This window comes from Fukomys damarensis, unplaced genomic scaffold (genome assembly GCF_012274545.1).
Source record: "Fukomys damarensis isolate Sample0158 unplaced genomic scaffold, DMR_v1.0_HiC HiC_scaffold_12, whole genome shotgun sequence".
Classification (NCBI taxonomy): domain Eukaryota; kingdom Metazoa; phylum Chordata; class Mammalia; order Rodentia; family Bathyergidae; genus Fukomys; species Fukomys damarensis.
Genome location: NW_022900924.1, coordinates 21704178 through 21722979, shown reverse-complemented (window position 1 = coordinate 21722979; position 18802 = coordinate 21704178). Strand labels below are relative to the sequence as shown.

The 18802-nt window shown below is 57.0% G+C and overlaps 1 protein-coding gene across 1 annotated transcript in view; it reads right to left on the bottom strand.

Moving 5' to 3' along the window:
• Glt1d1 (glycosyltransferase 1 domain containing 1) overlaps positions 1–18802 on the bottom strand; it is an 87011-nt gene that overhangs the window by 13843 nt on the left and 54366 nt on the right. The window contains exons 9-12 of the mRNA XM_033762478.1: positions 15932–15975; positions 14632–14752; positions 11713–11811; positions 1069–1154 (exon numbers count right to left, since the gene is read on the bottom strand). Coding sequence (XP_033618369.1) covers positions 1069–1154; positions 11713–11811; positions 14632–14752; positions 15932–15975 — 350 coding nt within the window. The remainder of the gene's footprint in view (positions 1–1068; positions 1155–11712; positions 11812–14631; positions 14753–15931; positions 15976–18802) is intronic.

The window sequence follows — 18802 nt, the reverse complement described above, 5'->3', positions numbered from 1 at the left end:
GGCCTTCTTGGGTGGCCTTGGGGATTCCAGACTCAGAAGCTGCCTTCCAGGGATGAGGCCCCATCCCTCCCTCCTGTGCCCAGCCCTGGAAACCAAGAAAAAGGAAGGGCACCATGCTGCCAGGGCAAGAGGAAGAACCAGGCCCTGTGCCCCTTCCTGGAGCGCAACTGTGCCCAACCCTGCTGATTCTGTGTTGCAGAACCAAGGGCACTGATACCCTGAGGCATCCAGAGCAGGGCTGACTGGAGGCTGAGCCTCCTCAAAGCGAGACATGGTCTGCTCAGAACAGGACGGTGGACACCAGGAAGTTGGGCTGTGCAGGAAATGCCTGGGCCTCCCCACTTCTAGCTCCTGGAGCCTGAATGAGATCCATGCCTGGGCCCTTTCCTTGCCATCCCTGAACCACAGGAGGCAGCAGGACACTGCCCTTGCCACTCATGGTGCTTGTGCCCCGGAGAGCTCAGTGACAATGCAGTCTGCTTGCAGAAGGGTGTGCTGCTGTGCACAGTGTCAGGGCAGGGACCACTGGGCCCATTCAGGCCCTCTGTGGGGAGAGGTCTGTGACTGGTGGGGCACTTGTCCTTATCCCCAAGACTGGGAGGGGAAGGATGGCCCACTCTGGACCCAGAGACGCAGTCACCACATGGCTGTCCCCAGAACCTCCTCCTAGTCCCAGACGTGGTGCTATGTCCTGGCTGTACCACGGAGGACAGAGGTGGGCAGCTCAGCCCCACCCATAGCTTTCCCGAGTCTGGCTCTGCTGATGGAGTGGGACTGGCCAGTACTGGCCACAGACAGGGGTCTGTGCCATGGGTACTCAGGATCCAGTCTCGGGGTCACCAGCCAGTGCTGCAGCAGCCCAGGTGCTTGGAAGAGAGGTGGCTCCTGCCCACCAGCCCTCCGCACCCGGGTACAGATGCCTCCGGGGGGCAGGTGTGTGCACAGGAGGTGTAGGTGGATGCCATGTCCCCAGGGACTGTCCTGGGTGACCCTTACTCCTCCGCACCCCGCTCCAGCTTCCTGACCAGGTGCTGGTAGGTGTCTCTCTCCACCTCCCAGGAGTGCCACCTGTTCATGTAGTCCCTTCCGTTGGCCACGAGCTCTTTCTCCAGCATGGGATCTCGCACCAGTCTCTTGGCCAGGTGAACGAACTCCTGCAGAAAAGGAAGCACAGGAGAGACTCAGGTGGTGGGGGGCTTTCACAAGTGTGTGCAAAAGCCGGGGTCTGCATAGCCCCTGATCTGGCAGCTTCCCTGGATTAAGAATGCTTGGGCAGGGTGTGGTGGTGCACGCCTGTAATCCCAGCACTCGGGAGGCTGAGGTAGGAGGATCGCTGTGAGTTTGAGACCAGCCTGGGCTACATAGTGAGTTCCAGGTCAGTCTCAAGTACATAGTGAGACCCTGTCTCAAAAAAACAACAACAACAAAAAAATGCTTGGTAGGTTAAGAGAGCACCTAATGTGTTGTTCAGGTGTGACCTTGGGTCCTACACTCTATCTCTGGCCCCTTCCCTGCTGGCTTCCAGCTCCCATGAACTGAGCAGCTTTGCTCCCCAGGCCCTTCTGCCATGATGCTCCTGCCTTGGAGCAGCCAACCAGGGACTGCATCTCCTGAAGCCATGAGCCAAACACACCTCTCCTCCTCCTTGATGGCATGAGTGTTGGGGGTTGTACCCAGCAACTGGAAAGCTGGCTGACAAGGTGGGAGTGAATGCAAGCATTGGGGTGAAGAAATTATACTGAAGTGTGTAAACACAGAGGAGTGAGCACACAGCCACACAGACCCACACTCACACACACACACACACACACACAGAGTCACATGCTCATGCATATGTATACAGACACACAGATCTGTACACGCACACGCACTGGAATGAATCTTTGCATAGGGCACTAAATGTCATCAGTTGCCCTTCCCTCCCCTTTTCTTCCCCAGATCAATGAAATCCATCTCTATTTGCAGATGGTACAAGTTTCAGGGTTCACCCCTCTTTGAGGTCACTGCCTGAGACCCTCCAGCCTGGCACAGCTGCTGTGCAGGTCCTGCCTAGTACTCTGGCTCCATGGTCAGGACTGGGTTTGAGTCCCCTGCACAGCCTGGCTCTGCTGGGGCACTGTGCACTCAAGGTGGCCTTGTCAGGCAAGGAAGGGCAGAGACCCAGTCCATGGCTGCCAGGAGAGGAAGAGTGGCATAGCCTGGCCCTGGATCCCTCCCCTGCCCAGGCGCTGCGCTGGCCGCGGACCGCAGCTGCACTCTGCTCATTATTTATTGATGCCCACAGACAGAGTGCCACAATGACAAGGCTCCTATGACCAGCTTTAATAGCAAAGCCCTCCCTAATTAGAAAAATTGGAATTATCTTGGTATCAAAGAGCATCAGGAAGAGAACGGGCACATTCGTTATTTATGGTGCTTGCGTGTGAGCCAGAGCCGGTGTAGTTTGCCGGCCACCGCAACGTGACTGGGCCCTCAGCAGTCAGGGTGACGAGTCAGAGCAGAGAAGAGCTCGGGGCCGAGGCTCACACAGCCCAGTGACCCCAGTGCAGCTGGAGCCCAGGTTGATGCACAACGCTGGGCTGCCCAAAAGCAACATCCACGTAGCCTCCAAGCTATTGTTAATTAAATGTTGAATGCTTTTACAGCTAGCAATATAAACAGCAGCATTTGTGAGAGTAGAATTATATTTTTATGTATTATGTATACATTTTAGAGTAAATTGGTGTTCCTTTCATATAAAAACGTAACGTATTTATTTCCATCTTGTGGCAGACCAGCATTCCTACTAAAGTTATTTGAGAGGCGATGGCTCTGGTATTTTATTTTATGGTACTGCTCATATCTTTGATTTATCTGATGAAGGGACTCTGGCCAAAACCCAAGCCCCTGTGTGTTATCTCTAAAACCTGAAAGGCCATTTCATAACAAAACCCAAATGATAGAGTGTGCAGGCATAGGTTGTCATAAAAGACTCTTTTTTGCCTCTCAGCAAGGAAACCTGAAGGAAAAGTCCTAAATAAGCAATAGAGATCCGGTCAGGTACTGTATACCCCACGGCTGGTGTGGGAGCCCGGTTGGGGCAAGAGGTCCCCACTGCCCTGTGATCCTCCTCTCCTGGGCTTAGAGACCAGCCCTGCCCAGGTTGTCAGCACCCATGACCCCTAGAGCCACCTGCTGGGCTGGGTCTGCATGATATGCGTCCCCAGGGGCCCTGCCCTCCACTGACCAGGAAGGATACACAGAGGTGGCCCAGGCCTGGCCAGGCACAGCAGCTTGACTGTTGTCCCGGGCTCTGGCCTTGGCCAATGGGATGGGTGGGAAATGCCATGCCGGGCTCTCATCTCTGCCTTCAAGGACCCGGAGCTGCTGCTCAGGGAGGCCAGGATGGCACCCTCCGGACGCATGGCCACTACCAGCCCTGAGGACCAGATGGAAAGGGTGCCAGTGGGGCCCGCCAGCTCTGGGGGCTGCAGGGGAATTGGGACTGGAACTGACGAGGGTCACAGGGGCCCAGCCAGCCTTTGACCATGACTTGATGCAGACTCAGTGGTCACTGTCAAGCAGCCAAGGTGGGGTCCCTTGGCTACACAACAAGGCCCCTCTGGCCATGCCAACCATGGACCTGTGCCTGCGCTGAGCAGGGCGTGGGCTGCCCTACCTGAGAGGGCCTGGGGGCCCATACCCTACACCCCCATGGATCCCACGCCAGTGGTGGTTGACCTGGGCCTGGCTTGTTGCTGTGTTTCCTGTGCTCTTACATCCTGGTGTTTATGTAAACAGCAAGTTGTTCAAAATGTGAAGAACAGAGCCGGCCAGGTGTGTGTGGGGCCAGACCTGTGCCGGGTCCAGGGGGCCGCAGCCCAGCTCAGTGACACAGCAGAGCTGAGCACCTCCGGCCGTTTTCCCATCTGTGTGGTCCCTGGCTGCTGGGGAGACACCTCCTGTGTCACTGAGTCCTTCCCACCCGTCCATCTCCTGAGGCCACAGAAGAACCAGCTTCTCAAAACAGACACTTAAGTCCATCCCAGCCACGGCGGGGTCACCGCTAGGCCACTGAGCACAGCACCGGGAGAAGCCACCAATGTGCGAGGGAGTGTACAGCAGGCTCTCGGCATGCATGGCACCCCCACCTCCACCAGAGGTCTGTGCCCGCTTCTCCAAGAGATGCTTGAGCAGTCACATCCAATGCAGGGTTTCGGCTGGGCTGTCAGAAGGCCTCGGCAAAGCTCTTCCCAGCTGCTTCCCGGGAACTGTGGGGAGAAGGCCCCACAGCTGGTACTGCTGTGAAGGTGCAGGGAGCCCACGGTGCAGGAGCTTGGTCTGTGGCTGCGGACCCAGCTGGCACCAAGAATGTCCTGGGGGCTTGTGAGGGCACTAAGTGTCCCCAAACCTGGCAAAGGCCCCGCCTGGGCTCATCAGTGGGGCCCAGGACCCATATTTTCTTATACAGCTTGCGATTTCCTGAAGGCGACCGGCCAGAAGAGGGCCCCTGCCCACCTTACTTTCCTGTGTTGGCCACAGCACAGGTCCTCTTCTGGAAACTGCAGGTTGTAAGAATTGCACTTCAGTATGTGGCTGTCTGGAAAGGGCTGTCTGCGTGTCTGAGCTGTTTTTCTTAACACTTCCCAGGGCTCATGTTTCGTGTCACTAACTAAATCGCCACTGTGGATGACAGCCATGTGTGTGAGTGTGTGCGTGGCCACCACGGGACCTGACACATGTGCGTGTGCTCCTGACACACTCGGGCAGTTGTGCAGCCCTGGCATGCAGCAAAATCTCCCTCCCGTTACTCAGGCCGCCGTTCCCAGGACCTCAGCCTCCCGGGCACCAGCACCGCAGCTGTGGGGCTCTGTCTCCTGCACGTCGACCACAGGTTGGGAGGGAGGCACCAAGTCCAGTGGGGCAGCTGGTGATCTCAATGGAGCCAGTCCGAGTGCCTGAGCACCCATGTCCAACGGCACAGATGGGCCCAGATACAGCCACAGCGTGGCAGCCAGGCATGGAGAGGAAGGAGAAAGTCGACCCCGCCTCCACACCGGCTGAGGAAGGAGGAGGAGCAGGCTGTGACCAACAGCTCGGTGGGGACAGAGTCCAGGGGACCTGGCAGTCACAGCCACCAGCACTGATTAAGCACTCAGCAGGGGTGGCAAACCTGCAAGCCACAGCCAGCTGCCTGTTAGTGCTGAAGGCTGCAGAAGGTTCGCCATCACTGGACTAGCTGTGCACGGTCCTGAGCCAGAGCCCGCAGCACAGCGTACGTCTTCTACGCTTGTCCTCTCCTGAGGTTGGAGACCATGCCCCATGTGCATCGTCTGTGCGGAGACCCTGGAGTGGCGGCCCCATACTCAGGAAAGATAAAATAGCTTTTCAGCTGCTGTTTTGGGTTTTAGAAGTGCAGAAAGGGGAGCGAGCGGTACTGTTACTAGGACTCCCCAGAGGAGAGCTATAGAAGTTCAGGAAGGAAGCAGGCACCTGTCCAAGGCCTCGAGTCACCAAGCAGCAGGAAGGGAATCAAGCCCCAGGTGTCATTGAGCTTGGTCAGCCAGGGAGCCCCTGTGCACAGCCACTGCCCAGACGGGGAGAGCGGAGGAGCTGAGGGCAGCAGCAGCCCCAGCATGTTCCAGAGGGAGCCACAGGGCCCCTGAGGGAGGAGGTTGCCAGGACTCGCCTGGTGAGAGCGGCACCCAGGCAGTGGAGTTGCTGCAGCTGTGCCCAGAAGGGAGGCAGCTCCCGGGCGGGTCCAAGGAAGGGAAAGCACTCAGACTTCAGTTAACCCCAGCAGACCACGCAGGCGGCACAGCCCGTGCAAGGTCTAGAAGTATCTGGGCTGCAGAGCGGGTGCCAGGCTGGGACCAGAGCTGAGCCGGCTGGTGCAGCATCGCAAAGTGGCAGAAGCTGCCCGGCCCTGCTGTGCCCACTGAGAACCGGAGTCCCCACTTCCTTACTCTGAGCCCCACCTGCCTATCCCCAAGCCAGGCCCCCGGAATGAGCTCACTCACTGAGGGGCCGGCAGAGCAACAGCCAAGGAGACTTTGGAGCAGACCCACCTCCTCCTGCCTCTCAGCCAGGAAGAGCATAGCATCCCAGGCCACAGAGGCTGTAGGCTGGGGCTCTGTTCCGAGGCGAGAGCCCCACCTGGTGGCTGAACCTGCTCCTGCCGCACCTCAAGGAGCTCCTCCCCTCCCCTCCCCTTCCATTCCCTTACCTGACAGACATCAGGAGACCAAAATGAGACCCTGAGGACAGCGGTCCGGGGAGGGGAGGCTGAGTCAGGGGGACCTCTCAGCCCACCTGGCTGGGCTCTGGGTCAGACTCCCCAGGATCCTGGTCCGAGCTGCAGCTCCGGGAGTGCCCCCTGCGGACCAGAACCACAGCACCCTCCTGTGGGGACCCTGAGGACAGGTGAGGATGAGGAAGGAGCCGTCACAGAGCTGTCCAGGCCATTCCCAGAGACCACTGTCCACCGCCGCAGCCTTGCCTGCTCCCAGCCTAGATGCTCCTGCCCCCTTGGGTCACATCAGCCTCTAAAACTCATACCGGTCCAGTTGCCCAAAAACTCCTAAGTACAAGAGAAGTGTAGGAGCGAGTAACGTGCTCTGTGAGTGTCCAGCAAGACGAGCAAAGACTTTTACTAAATGTTAGGTCGACGAGCAGGTCACCGTGTCTTGTGATACGAACAGCAATGGTGCCAGAGTCACATGGTCTCACCAAGCCAATGGTTCTACCACCCCAGTCCCTCTGCGGGATCGTGGGCGATCTCCCCATGGCAGGAATCCAGGGAGGGGGTGGAGGAAGAGGCAGGGGAATCCCTCACCTCAAATGAGACTGGGGAGATGTGTGCGAAGTGTGGGAAACGTGGAAAACAGTGCGGAAAAGCACCCCCCAAATAAGGCTGTGGCGCATGAGCGAGGAATCTGTTCAGTGACAACGCAGGGTCCCATTTCTGCGACATCCTCAAAAGGAGGAAAGGCGAGTGTCCCTGGACAGCTCTTTGGAAAGAGAAAGATCCATGGAGCCAGCAGACAGCCGTGGCCCCGCAGTGGCAGTGAAGTCGCCTTGCACGGCCTCCTCTGTCTCCCTTGCACCAGCCACGAGGGTTCAGAAGGCCAGGGGCAGGCTAACTTGTTCTCCTTTACATTTTGTATTTCCTTTAATATTTTGTATTATATCATGGTATTTTGGTCAATTTCATATGGAACAAATCACCTGAGTTCGCACTATTTCTTGTGGAGAAATCCACTTTGATGGACAGGTGCTTTGGATTACAAGCGTGTATCCGGAACAAATTATGCTGGCAAACCAGGGTCCCCCCGTATTTAGAACAAGCTGGGAATGTGAACCTGCTTCTTCTTCACCTGTAAGTTGTGTAGAGGTGGATGCAAATCAGGCCTTTTGATAAAAACTTCCTCTCCAAAGTGAGACCAGCTCAAGTGCCAGACTCAAACAGGATTCCCAAGGCTTCCCACAAAAACAGAACATGTATACTTTGCTGGTCTTGATGTTAGCTTGAAAGGCACAAGTAGGAAGGGATGAGTTAAATCGAAATGACATTAAAATATATATCTTCTGTTTTTTGGTCTTTGCTTTTTTGTCTTGTTCTGCTCTGTATTTGAGCCAGGGTGTCACAATGCAATTCAGGCTGCTCTTGGACTCACTAATAGCCCAGTCTGGACTCAAACTTGTAGCAATCATCCTGTCTCAGCCTCCCCAAGTGTGCTGGGGCTACAGGTGTGTGCCACTGTGCCCAGCTGTTTTTATTTTAAGTGAGCTGATTCACCCTTAGTGGGCTGGGCCTGTCAGGTCATGCAGCTTGGAGAACTCAGCAGTGATTGTCAGTCTGTCACATCACAAAACACAGGGGACACCGCTTAAAGAAGGTAGGGTAACTTTGGCCCAAGGTTGCTTGGCCCCAAGGGTGAGGCAGGACATCACACTAGGGAGCATGTGGTGTAGACAGACACCCACTTTGTGGTAGACAGGAGGCGGACAGAGAGGGCTTGGGGTCCATACAGCTCAGGCCCCTCAGTAGGACTCTCCCTCTTGTCCATGCCCAGAGAGACAGCAAACGACCAACCCATTGGCAGGTTAAATCAGAGCCCATGACCCAGGCACCACCCCAAAGCCCTGCCTCTGAAGGTGCTGTACTGGGGACTCCACGGCCTCACCCCTACACTGGCTCCTAATGCCCAGTTACCATGTGTGAACGCCCCCAGCAGGCAAGCCCGTGATTCCCAATGATGAGCAGTACGGCCCCTGGTCACAAGCCCATAAACCGACCATGAGCTCCCTCCTCCACAGGCCACACACGGTCTGCCCTGCGTTTCCACCTTGGCTGAGGGTGCCATGGAGATGCATCATTACCTCCATCGTCAGATGAGGGACAGCACAGGACAAGAAACACGACTAGGATCACACAGATTTCAAGCAGGAAACTCCAGCCTGAGCCCGAGGCTGGCGAAAGTCTGGGGCCAGCAGTGGCCCGATGTGCCTGGACTGCTGACTGACACCAAAGTCACTGCTGTCAGAGAACAAGAAACCACCAGGTGTAGTGGTGCACACCCATAATCTCAGCACTCAGAGGCTGAGGCAGGAGGATAGCTTCAAGTTTGAAGCCAGCCAGGCTGCATGGTGAGTTCAAAGCCAGCCTGAAGTGCATAGCAAGACCTTCTTTCAAATATCCAAACAATTAATAAATGAATAAAAGAGAAGGAGAAATAACCCTTAGTAAGATGCTGATGACGTGGAACCCTAAGGTCAGGGAGGACGTAACACGCACCTATTAACTGTTAGCCATCATCACTGTTAATGTCCTGCATTATTTCCTACTTCTGCCTAAAACACAAACGGTATCTTCTCCAGCATAGGCTCGAGCTACCCTTTAAGAGTCTGTCCCAGAGAGAGAAATGGATTAACGGTTTGGGCTAAATAGCAAATGGATCTTAATTTTGAAGCTATAAAATGCAGCTGGAAAATGGCTCAACTTTTAAGAGGAGAAATCTCAAGATTATTGTGCAGTGATGAGAAATCGATGTGGAGCAGACTGGGAAAGCTTCACTTAAATCAGTTTCCAGGGATCTGGGTGTGAAAACAGAGATTATCTTGCCTACCAGGCTGAGGGTGTCTGGTGGTGGGGGTCTGAAAAGCCAGCTCCTGTCTTGGGTGTGCCCTCCTGGTGGGCTCCCTCAGTCTCCTCCGCAGTTATGGGAACAGCTACCAGCAGCAGCTTCACTCCCCGGGGTGCTGGCGCTGCCCTGGGATGGCTGCAGGGGGACAGCTAGAGCCCTGAGGGCTGGGACGGTGTCTCCGCATGCACTGGAGGACGGAGGTCCAGTGGGCGGTGGCCGAGGGAGGAGCTGGGCACCCATGAGCGGCTCTGCAGGTGACACCATGCAGGGCGAAGGGCAGGGAGAACAGCAAGGAGGGCACAGCCAGGCAAAGGGGACAGCAGAGAGCACAGCAGGGCCAGGGGAGGCAGGGCGGCTGCATACCATGCCCGAGCTCACTCCCATGTCGGGGACACGTCTTGGGGAGGGAGGGAACGCCTGGCCTGCACTCCTGTCGGGAAGCAGCTGGCCTCCGAGGGCAGATTCCCAGCTGCACCGTGGGCTCCCCACCTCAGTGGCCTGGAGTGCGGGGAAAGGGAACGCTTCCTCACACGCACCTCTGCCCGGCCTCCTGAGCTGCCACGCGGAGGATGGGCACAGAGGACTCCTCCCACGTCTCCCAGGCTCTGTGGGTCGAAGCAGCTGTGGCTGAGCCAAATTGCAGGCTTGAGGGTGACCGGCTAGCCAGGTGCAGGCCCAGGGATGTGGGTGAATAGAGGCCCTCGTGGCGTGGGACCAGGGCCTCCAACCTGTTGGCTGCCACCTGGGTCCCCACTCTGCTCCGAGGCACTGCCCAAACCCCTCTCTACACCTCAATCCCCCGCTGCCCTGAACGCTTCTGCCTGTGACCTCTAGCCTGCATTTAGAGGTTAAGTGTCTTTGTAGTCTCAGTTAAGGAATAAGAGCTACAGCAGAACTACCAGCTCTAGACGGAGCATAGACCTAAAGCGCTTTCATGGCTGCCCGTACTTCCTTTATAGTATGTACATTTTCTATATGGGTAAATACATTTAACTTGCAAGCCCACTAGTCTGACATGGATGCTTGTTAATAAATGAAACACTGCTGATAGCTCCTCGGTGGATACGTACTTGAAATTAATCTTCCCAAGGCTGACAGCCACCCCACAGTTAAGGTCATTCCTCCTCAGCTGAACACAAACCACAATCCCGGACTTGGTGAAAGCATCTGTTTGTTTTTAAAGCATCAGCTGCCAGACTGTGCTGGGTGAAGTCTGATGGAGACTATGAAGAAAACAAAACCAAACCATGTGCGACTTCCACGTCTAGCATACGATTTCGGAGTGTTAAGAAATGCAACCCACCCCAGGTGAAACCAGAAAAGCTCTATTTTTAAAACATCCTTTGCAAAACTAACAGCAAAGTGCTGGAATCAGAAGCAGTCTGCAGTAAAGTCAGCATGAGGGCAGGACTGAGGGCCGGGCCTTGGGGCCGCAGCTCCCAGGGACTCAGGACTTGTTCTCCGAAACTGTGCTGAGTGTAAACCGAGGCTGTCTTCCCGGACAGGGCCTCACCTTGCAGGACTGACTGTGCATTCCAGCTGGAGCTGGCCTCAGCCGGTCTGGTCCTGCAGGCGCCACCAGCAGTAAATAAGCCTCAGGGCCCTGCAGCTGCCTCCGTGCTCTCTGGGCTCTGGGCAGACCTATCATCAGCAGGGGCTTATCCTGAGTGGGGCCCTGATCCACAGTACTCTCCCAGCTGACCCCAGCCGCAGTGTCCGTCTCAGCCATGGTGGAGGAAGGCGAGCACTGAAATCCCTCTGCCTCTAGGAGGACCCGCACCTCATCTGTGCTCAAACCCATGACCACAGAAAGCCAGAGTGAAAGGAGTGACCTATAACCGCATTTCAGGACAGGAAGCCAGCCCAGACTCAGCATCTGCTATGGGACGTTTTAATGACCGAGTTTTCAAATGTTGGCGTCGTTATAATTTTTAAAACTGACTCCCTGTGTTTCTGAATGAACGCACACGCTTTCACACTGGGATGAGTCTGGCTATGCTGAACCCTCAGTGCTGACGGAGGCACAGGCCACCGGCCCTTCCCCGCTAGAGCCCAGGAGGCGGAGCTGTCCGAAGGGAGCAGTCCTTAGGGACCTGGGCAGCTCAGCCAGGTCGAAGGCCCTGCGAAGGGACTGGGCTTCAAGCACAAGGACAGCGGGAAGATGGGAGCATATCCCTGTGTCTGTGGAACTGAGAGGTGCTTCACACCAGGCCACACGGTCGTGGGCTTCCTGGGTGGCCCGAGGGCACCTGTTCCACAGGTCATAGGAAGGCAGAGACCGCTGGCGTCCTACCCCCGCCCCCGCACCGGCTGCATGGTCTCTGGTTTGTTTTCTAAAGTGCAGCATGGGAGCTTCCCCTCACCCCTGAGTATCCACCTGTGCTTACCTTCACTTCAGTGCGAGAGTCAGGGTAGATCGGAGCTCCCCTCTGACCCACAGCCACACCTCCCAGGGCACCCAGGGCAGTGACAGCAGTGGCTGCACAGGCTGCACTCGGGGCACGGAGAGGTTGCTAGGCGGGGCGCGGCAGTGCAGGCGTTCTGCACACAGCCGGGAACGCGTGGGTGAGCCAGGTACCGTCCTTACCTGTGGGTCTGCAAACAGCAGCCCTGTGACTCCGTGCGTCACCACAGCGGCATTCCCTGGAATGTTCCTGGCCAGCACAGGGACCTCCAGATCCATGGCCTGAGGGGTGGAGAAGAGAGGTCATTAGGGGCTCGGTGACGATGAGGAGCAGGTCCAGTGGGCGGAGCTGGGCTTGGCTGGGCTCCCTCCACTCACAAAGCCCAGATCCGGCCACCCCCATGCCGTGTCTTCGAAGTGCGCCTGAGCTTTAGCTGCTTCCTGCATTCGGAAGCTGTGGGAAAGGACCACTGACATCAGGCTCTGTCACAGAGCAGCGTCTGCGAATTTCCCTGGGAACCTAGGGACCAGCACTCCTGTGCCTGTGGGGACGCTGTCTCCTAGTGGGCACCTGGACGGAGCACGTCTCTGCAGGCAGAGAGCAAAGGGGACACAGCTTATTGCTCCCGTTATTTACGAGCCAGCTATCCCCTGCCTGAAGGTTGGGACTGCGGCCTGATGTCCTACAGCCTGGCCCTGCTGCCCTGGAGGCTAGGGCAGGATGCCTGAAGCAGAGCATAGAGTGGCTGCACCTCCTGGGGCAGCATTTTGTGGCTCCTTCTGTAGTCTGGGGGCAACCCACAGGGCCACAGAGCTGCCTCCCCAGGACTCTCCAGACTGCCATGGCTCTCCCTCAGCTATGGGCACCTAGGCCGGCCTGCTCTGTGCAGGTGCCTGCCAGATGGTGAGGACTGTCCACACCTGGGTTCAGAAGCAAGACCAGCTCATACCATCAGCAAACCTCTAATACAACTCTTGAGCAAGTTCAAGGCCACCCTGAGCAACTTGGTGAGACCCTGTCTCAAAAAAATAATCTCATCCTAAGCAGTGACACTGGCTTTCAGAAATGTGTCGCTGCCCCACCTCAGCCTGTGTTCCGTAGGGACTGTGGCTCCCTGCACAGCCAGAGTGAGTCAGTGTCCATGATGTGGACAGCACCGTGTGAGCAGAAGTCTCAGGGTCTCACCAAGCTCTGGCCCCACGCCAGTGCTTTCCTGACCCAAGGTACCAGCGCACTGGTGCCCCTGCTGCCTGCCCCAGTGGCCGTTTGGTGCCCACCCTGAGGTCATCTGGGACTAAACCATGCCAGGCTGCCTGGCCAGCTCACAGAGGGTCCTCCCGGCTTCCCTCCTGTATTTAGAGTCCCATCTGCATCCTGTGGGTTCAAGACTGGGGTTTGCAGCAGGCTCTTCCCTCCGACACCTCAGGCAAAAACAGCCCAGGAGGATCTCATGAAGAAGTTCCCAAGGGCTTTGCAGAGGGCCAACAGGGCCAACACCTGGGGAGTCCAGAATCACTAAGGGCCACACCCCAGACAGACCCTGGGTACATGGAGCGAGGATGGCGGGGTGCAGAGGAGAGATGTGCCCTCGGATGACAGATAAGAAAATAATGCCCCATGTTTTTCCGATGTACAGGCTTAACTCCACAGACTGAGGCTTGAAACAACCTCTGTTTCGGAGTCTGTACCCTACTGCCACGCAGCCAGCTGAGATGCTTTTGGAGCAAATGGGGCTCTTCCACGCTCCCACGGGACAACAGAGCAGAATCTGAGAGGTCAGAGTTCACTTCCTTCGGGCATGAGCGTGGGCTCGCGATGAAGCTCCCCACATCTGGATCGGTCTAATGCGCGGCCCTCCCCACTTCCGCTTGCGGATCTGACGGCCGCGCCTGTGCAGTGCCATGGATGCATCACCAACCCCTCTGCACGTTCCTTTGGAAGTTGGAAAACACGTGTGTTTGCACATGAAGGAGCAGCCGGCAGCTGCTCGGGTAGGGCTGGCATCCCGGACACACTGCAAAGCTCCTGAGTGGAGACGAGGGTCCCGCTCCGTGGCCATCGTGGGACACGCAGACTCAGCAGCAACTCTAGCTGAAGACAAGCATCACAGAGCCAGGCCACAAAGCGCCTGCCCACCGAGCCCATGGGGTACTGTTCAGCTTCTACTGCCCCCCTGCATTTGTGGTTCTTCAGGTTTCTTCCTCTTTTGAATGAGGCCAGATTAAAAGAAAATATCAGACCTAAGAAGTCCATGGTTTCTTAAAACTCAGAGGAAAACATTTTCCTACTCTGTGAACCACAGTCTGAGCCCCTCAGCTTGTGACCTTGGACCTGGATCCTCTCCAATAGGATCCCGGGCTACGTGAATGCTGGGGACACTGGTTCAAGGGACTTTGGCTCCGATGGCCATGTGACCTCCTTTCCATGCAGGCTTTATCATATGTGTGAGACACATGTAAGCATGGGTGCCAAGTATGCTGTGTACGCTGTCCCTGTGGGGAGATGCCGGAGACCCCGCATAGCCACGAGCCTGGACATGAGGTCGGCTGGGCATGGCTTGGCTGGGGAGCTGAGCACTGCAGCCTCAGATGCCCCAGGTGGTCACAGGCAAGGGGCACACAGGGCTGGTCCTTACCAGGAGTGGACATGGCCAGCAGGGCTCTCCCCGCAGCTGGCCGCACACAGAGGTGCAGAGGTAGGCCGAATGACATCTGGCGAGAGCAGATGAGGGACTACAGGGACCAGCAGGGGAGGACGAGCTCAGCTATCCCTTGGTCCCCATGTATAGGGCCACCCCCTCTCGCTGGGCCCAGATCACAGAGCAGCAGACCAGAAAGCCAGATAAGGGACTGCCGTCCCACTTCCTGTCCCCACTTGTCCCGCCCTGGTGCCTTCCTGTCACAGGGACCTCGGCCATTTTCCTTCGTCCTGTAGCTGGGTGGGAGATGGCACAGTGAGTGAACAGGTGGCTCTGTGCCCCATGGGGGACTTCACAGGGATCTGGTAACCCACAGACCACAATGTACCACCTGCTCAGCCCTGACAAGGGCAAGGCTCTGGTCAGGGAGAGCAGTGGAGCAGGACAGGCGGCACCACCTCACCTCCAGGATGGCAGCCGACATGCCCTCCGACAGCGAGCTGTTCACCAGCGCTGAGCAGCTCTTCAGGGCGGCATGCAGGTCCCCCTGTGGCATCTCCCCAAGCAGCCGCACACCGAGGGCCCTGGAAGAAGGGGTGGACAGCGGGTTACTGCAGTGAGCTCATGAGAAGGGCCAGCAGGAGTGACAAGGTGACTTGGGAAAAAAGCTCCAGATCCAAAAGTAAGCATCATTAGCTGGCGAGGCATGGCTGCTATCGAAGCACTCTAGGAGGCTGAGGCAGGAGGACCCCAAGTTCAAGTCCAGCCTGGGCAACTTAGCAACTTGCTGAGATCCTGACTCAACATAAAACAATTAAAAATGGGTTGGGGATGTGGCTCAGTGCAAAGACCCTGGGTTCAATCCCAGTACCACAAAAGAAGGAAGGAGAGAAGGAAGGGAAGGAAAAGAAAGGAATGGAAGGGAAGGAGGGAGGGAGGAAAGAGGAAGGAAGCATTGCAGACAAAGGCTTCAGCAAGGGAGTCAGCACGGGGGAGAAACCTGCAGTCAGAATCCTGGGGAGGGAGGCAGGGATGGTGACAGCTGTTTCCGCTCTGAACACGCCCGGTATGAGCAATGCCTAAATCGCAATTATGCTGTCCGGCCGCTCCACTCTGTGATAGAGGAAACATTTTCCTAAGAACTCAGTCTTTTTTCAGATAATTCTAAAAATATGAATAGAGGTGAGCAGAAAGGTGAATGGAGGGAGCAGCACTGCCTCAGAGAGCAGTTGATCCCCAGCCTCCCTGGCTGTTTCATCAGGTGACACAGCTCTGCCTCTCTCCCGCATCCCTCCATCCTGCTCTCACTCCAGCCTCCCCAGAGTTCTCAAATTCAGGGCCCTGCACCAGACACACAGAGCCTTTGTGGTGGGGGACACAGCCGGGTCCTGGGGCACGGGCACCACACCCTTTGGGGCTGAGCTGAGCTGCCCTTGCCCACCACTGCCCACACTCTGCAGAGCCTGAACCAGGTGCTGCAGTCACCGTGGCACCTGAAGGCCAGGGGCAGGGGTGGAGGAACCTGCCCTGACCCCTGCAAAGCCACTCTGACCTCCCGTGCTGCTCACAGATGTCCCTGAGCCACAGACAGGCAGCGGGTGCTCGAGGTGGGGCCTCCCCGCCATCCTCCGGGCCCTGGCATGTGATCGTGCCAGTCGTATCTCCAGCACCTCCCACGGCCTTTCCCTCCACGAGTGGAGAGCCCAGGACCCGCGTGAGGCCTGGTGGGGTGGCCCTGGGGCTCACGGCCACCCCGTCCTTACCTCTGCACTCGGGCTCTTACTTCTCTGGTGAAGACGGGATCCACCTGGAAGGAGAGGGGCGGACTTCAGCAGAGGCCGCATGGGCCTGTGTCTCTGTGACTTTCTGCTCGGGCCTGTGGGCTCCACAGCCCCAGAGGGAGAGGGTCAGGAGGAGACGGTGCACTGTCCGGCCACGAAGAGCAGGGACCCCACCAGCCAGGGGAAAGAGAAGGGACAAGGTTATGCATGGATTGACCATAAGACGTGCTGAATGTCTACACTTTAAGAATGGATCACAGCAGACGGCACACCAGACTTCACCCGAGCAGCCCCATCTCTTTTCTCTATTTTTACTCTGAAACAGGCTCGCACTCAATCACTCAAACTGATCTGGCTGGGCTGGAATTTACCATCCTCCAGCCTCAGCCTCCCCACATGGAGAGCACAGGTGAGCGGCTCTGCCTGGTGAGCCACACGTCCTGGGCCAAGCGTGTGTGAGGCGCAGACAGCAGTGAGGGCCCTCAGCCTGGCCTGTGTGGTTCCTGAGCCGGGGCTGACGTGAGTCACAGATGGCGCCCCCGGAGGCTGGCCGGGCCGCACACTCCATGCTCCAGGCAGATGGGTGACCGCAACACAGCCAGGGCGGATCTATAAAAATCTGGATTGCAGTGGGTTCCGCTGAGTGGACAGACAGACAGACAGACGCAGGCACTGGTGGGTCTGGTGCTCGAGGTCTCTGCGCTGGGCCCTGCCCGCTGAGACAGCGGCATTGAGGGTCATGGCTCCAAGATGACCAAGGCGTCTTAAACGGACGCAGCACAATGGAGTTCCAGGCATTTCTCAGTGCCCACCGCCACTTCCTGAGCTGCGCAGAATGGGAGGAAGACAACACAGCTTTCAGGCTCATGTGCACTTAGTGGGTGCTGTGAGCTGCAGGTCACAGGGAGAAGAACACGGCCCCGCCAGCTCAGGGGCTCCGCTCCTGAAAGGAAGCATCCAGGTGCCCATGCTGACACCGAGTGCTGAGGCCAGACGTCAGCATGCTGTCCCGGGCCGGGGCTGTTGGTCTCATCTCTGCGGCCCCACACCAAGAAGATGCTGCGTGAGCGAGATTGTACTGGATAGATCTGGGGAAACCTCGCCACCCCAGCAGCCTCTCATTGCTGTGTGTGAACAGGAGACTCCCAGCAGCACTTTCTCCACTCCAAACCCATGTGAAGCCTAGACACCCGGCCACCTCCCTGGGGCAGGATCCTGTCCTCACTGTCTCCTTGAACACAGGGACACTAAAGCCCAGAAAGGCTGGGTAACTTCCCTGGGATGCCACAGCCAAATTCCCATTCAGGAAGTGCAGCCCCAGCCTGGATTCTTCAAGCCAAGCCCCCTGCCTCTGTGGTTTCTGCTCCGTGGGTTTCGTGGACAGCTCACAAAGCTCATGGGCCGATGGGTTGCCTGCCTAGCTCTGCCCGTCCCTGCTGTGTTCTGACCTCTCCAACAAGGTTACCCCATCCAAGACCTGCTGGTCCTCATGGGCAGGCAGTGTGCCTCCCCCACAGCCCCACCAGGAGCAGCTCCTCCTCCCCAGCTCTCCTGACGCCTGCCACCCTGGGGCTGCCTCCATCACCCCATCCTCTGCCCAGACCCCGAGCTCACGGCACCTGCCGCACAGTCCTGTGCCCGAGCATCACTGCTAGAGATTTGAAAGTGCTTCCAGCTGAGCCCGCCACCTCTCTGGTTCCTTCTGCCTAGACCACCCCACACAACCGAAGCACACCCTAACCCTAGCAACGAAAAAGAAGTTGTCCGAGGAAAACCTTCTCTGGGCTCTTTGTATGAATATTTCACTACAATATTTGTAGCTAGAAGTCCCTCTTCTAATTCTATTAGCATGCATCCATCTCCTGATTAACCATTCATGAAATGATGCTTTTTCCAGGAAACAAATCAGGTTTTATAAGCTCGCCAAAACACCTAGCACTCAGACTGAGATGCCGCTGATGGTCGGTCCAAGAGTGTCCCTTAAGATGAACAAGAAACTGCACTGAGCATCTGTGCACTTTCACATCTCTTAATTAAGCCAAGCACAGCGAAGCACAAGACAAGGAGAAAGGCAAGAGTGGATATTTTTGTGCAATAAAAGCACATGTTATGAAATTTTTAAAGGCAAAAGCGTCGTGCACAGCAAAGAAAATTCTCACACCCCGCTTGCAAGCGGTGATAGTTCCAAGTCCCGGCTTTGGAAGATCATCTCAGACAGAAGTTACCACGAAAGCCAGCAGCTGCCCTGCCCCACCCAAGTGCTCTCCTGGAAACACGCTGCGCAGATGCTCCTGGGACCAGGGCCACACACACTGCCACCAACAGGGGAATGGGAGGTCAAAGGCACCTTTATGGGGGACAGAAGCCGAGCGGCGTGGGGCTGGGGAGGCTGGAGTGGGGTGCTGCCCGGTTCTATGAGAAACCATGAGGCAGGGACTCCTCTCTTAGCTCACGTGTTTCACAGAGCGGGGGACTGAGGCCGGGGTGGCTGAGTCAGGAGGACTCCCGTCTCTGGCACCAAAGTCTGCAGTGCACACTCCAGCCTCCGACACCTGGACCATGGAGCTCGTGTGACCATTGGGATGGCACCACCCGGGCCACAGGAGCCACGCAAGCAACACGGGCGACTCACACAGGACGGGACCTGGCCTCGAAATGTCAGTGTGCATACGGATGGCGTCTCCAACTGTGACACAGCTTCCACTCCACTGTGCCATAAAAGCTGGCAGAGTTGATAAATGCAAACTGAAGACCAGAAGGGCGGCTTTCAGAACACAACAGAGGGGCCGGCTGCCTCAGGTACCCTGGGAAATGGGCGGTAGCAACGTCCACGGAACTCGTACCCAGCCCCAT